The 2,398-nt window shown below is 33.5% G+C and overlaps 1 protein-coding gene across 1 annotated transcript; it reads right to left on the bottom strand.

Annotated features, from left to right (window-relative positions):
- Nucleotides 1–284: 284 nt before the first annotated feature.
- LOC114651004 (putative gustatory receptor clone PTE01) lies at nt 285–1,395 on the bottom strand. The gene has a single exon (XM_028800958.2). It carries the CDS (start codon nt 1,387–1,389, stop codon nt 412–414), a length of 978 nt encoding a protein of 325 aa, XP_028656791.1. The 5' UTR covers nt 1,390–1,395; the 3' UTR covers nt 285–411.
- Nucleotides 1,396–2,398: the final 1,003 nt, after the last annotated feature.

Below are 2,398 nucleotides of genomic sequence, written 5' to 3'. Positions count from 1 at the left end.
GTTATTTTTATGTTATGTCATGTTATTTTCAGTTAAAGAACCTTTATAGAGTCTTAACTGAATTAAAAGCAAAAAGTGAGAAGAACTATGAGAATAAACCAAGTCTAACTCTTACTTGTCGGGTCCAAAGTTTAAAACTGTAGAACTCTATTCTTCAAAGAGGTCTAAGATTTGAGAAAGTTAAATAAATATTAATATTTGCATTATTCGTCCTGAAAAATGTTCCTTTATATTAGCAAATATGTTATATATATATTAGCAAGCATGATAAAGTGACTTGCTACCAGGTTTATAAGATAGTACATTTCACATACCTATAATTTGCTATTCTATTCACATTGATTACGTAATTTAAATATAATTTGCAGTTGTGTTGTCCAAAAATTACTACATAATAAAAAATGCATTAGTTTAACGGAAAATACTAACTTTTTTACTTCTTATATATTTTTTAATTTGATTCGTGATGTCTTCTGTTTTTAAGGTGTATATAATAGGATTGATGAGCGGTGGAATGCAAGACGATAAGGATGAATTAAAAATTCTTGTATCCGTGTCGATCGTCACATTCACCCAGGCGATAATATAAGTTACTAAAAGCGGGGTGTAGAAAATAGCGACCAGGGTTAAATGAGCAGTGCAGGTTTTGAACGCTTTCATTCTTCCGATTTTGGAGGTGATTTTCATAATGGAAACCACAATACAAGCATATGAAATCAAAATAAATGCTAAAGGGACGAAGAATAGCGCAACAATATATAATGCAGCCATAAACCAATTAGCAGAATAATCGTTGCAAGCACTTTTAAACAACGGTCCGTAATCGCAAAAGTAACTGTTAATGATTACAGATCTGCAAAAAGACAAGCGGAATATTAAAGATACAGACACAACAACAACAACAAAGGGAATCGTCCAGGATATTATGACAATTAAAAACATTCTTCGGTTAGTGTTAATTGTATTGCACCTTAAAGGGAAGCAAATGGCAATGAATCTGTCATAAGCCAATACAGACAAAGCCAACGACTCCATCGCTGAAAAATAGTGTACAAAAAACATCTGAGTTAAACAAGCGTCATAAAAGACAAATCTGGAGTTAAAGATAAAAGTTTCAAAGGCTTTTGGAATTAGCGCTGTACTGTAGCTCACATCCACTACCGCTAAGCTAAAAACAGCGATGTATTTCGGTGTGTGCAGGCTCTCCGTAAACCAAATTATCGACATAATCAGGATATTTGCCAGTAGTGTACCAATATATAACACCAGCAAAAAAATGAAATAATGATCACTCTGCTGGAGAGAAGAAAATCCTCTGATGTAAAATCCAAGAGATCTGCCGATAGTTGCATTCGAGACGCCCGACAGTGCTGCTTGTTGTGAATTCATCTGCGGTCCACCTGTTTAACGAGAGAAGACTTGAGAACAAAAATAAAATTAATCATCGGTAACATTCACTAAAGAGTTTGAATAACACACCTACCTTGAATATGCGAATAGGATCTAATTGAGATAGTTTACTTACAAGCTTCCAGTGTTTTGGCCTCAGACCGTGCTTTTATTTATTTAAGACGCCCTCGTTAGAGCTAGTCCTTTACCTCTCGATGAATTATCTAATTACAGCTGTTCTCTTCGACATTTTTGGCCAAATTACGTCATGACTTCCCGCCTCTTTTATAATGAACCTAACACTTAATAATGAATATCAACCAGTTGTGCTTTATAACTTGAAGGACAGCATGTTTTTGACATCCTACACTGTAAAAAAGTTCAGTAAATTTAACGGCAAAAATACTGTAAATGGTGAAAGTAAAAGACCTTTTCTGAAAAAAGGAAAGCTACCTTATGTTCTACTGAAAATTACCTGTATATCTTAAACAATACATTTCATTATTTTTTACAGCCATGTTCTGTAAAATCGATATTTTTCTAACTGCAAAATATGCTAAATACCATTTACTGATGCATTACAATTACACTGAAAAAATCAAGACCAACTGGTATTTCTCATTGGTATGCATGATTAGTTATAAAGTTATGGATTTACATAAATAAAAAGTTCTTTCTGCAATTTTCATGTGAATTGGTCTTTTGGGAACCAAAATTGTTCACCTATGGCATTGCTCTCAAGAACCACTCTGGCACCTTTACTTTTAAAAGTGTAAGTTAGCAGGTTGAAAGACTTAGGCAGATCACTTTAAATGCAATAGCAGAGAAACACTCTGGCATAATATGAGATCCTGGATTGAAAGTGACTGAATCTGCAACACAAGTCAATGTTTTCCTTTATCTAATTCACTGTTCATACATTGTACACCAAACCATAAGTTCAAATAACTAAACTGAAAAAGGTAGGTGTCATGATTTATGTAAAGTAAGCTAAGCATTTTGTTTGGTT

This window comes from Erpetoichthys calabaricus, chromosome 4 (genome assembly GCF_900747795.2).
Source record: "Erpetoichthys calabaricus chromosome 4, fErpCal1.3, whole genome shotgun sequence".
Classification (NCBI taxonomy): domain Eukaryota; kingdom Metazoa; phylum Chordata; class Cladistia; order Polypteriformes; family Polypteridae; genus Erpetoichthys; species Erpetoichthys calabaricus.
Note: the sequence above shows the minus strand (reverse complement) of the source record. Positions and strands in the feature narration are given on the sequence as shown.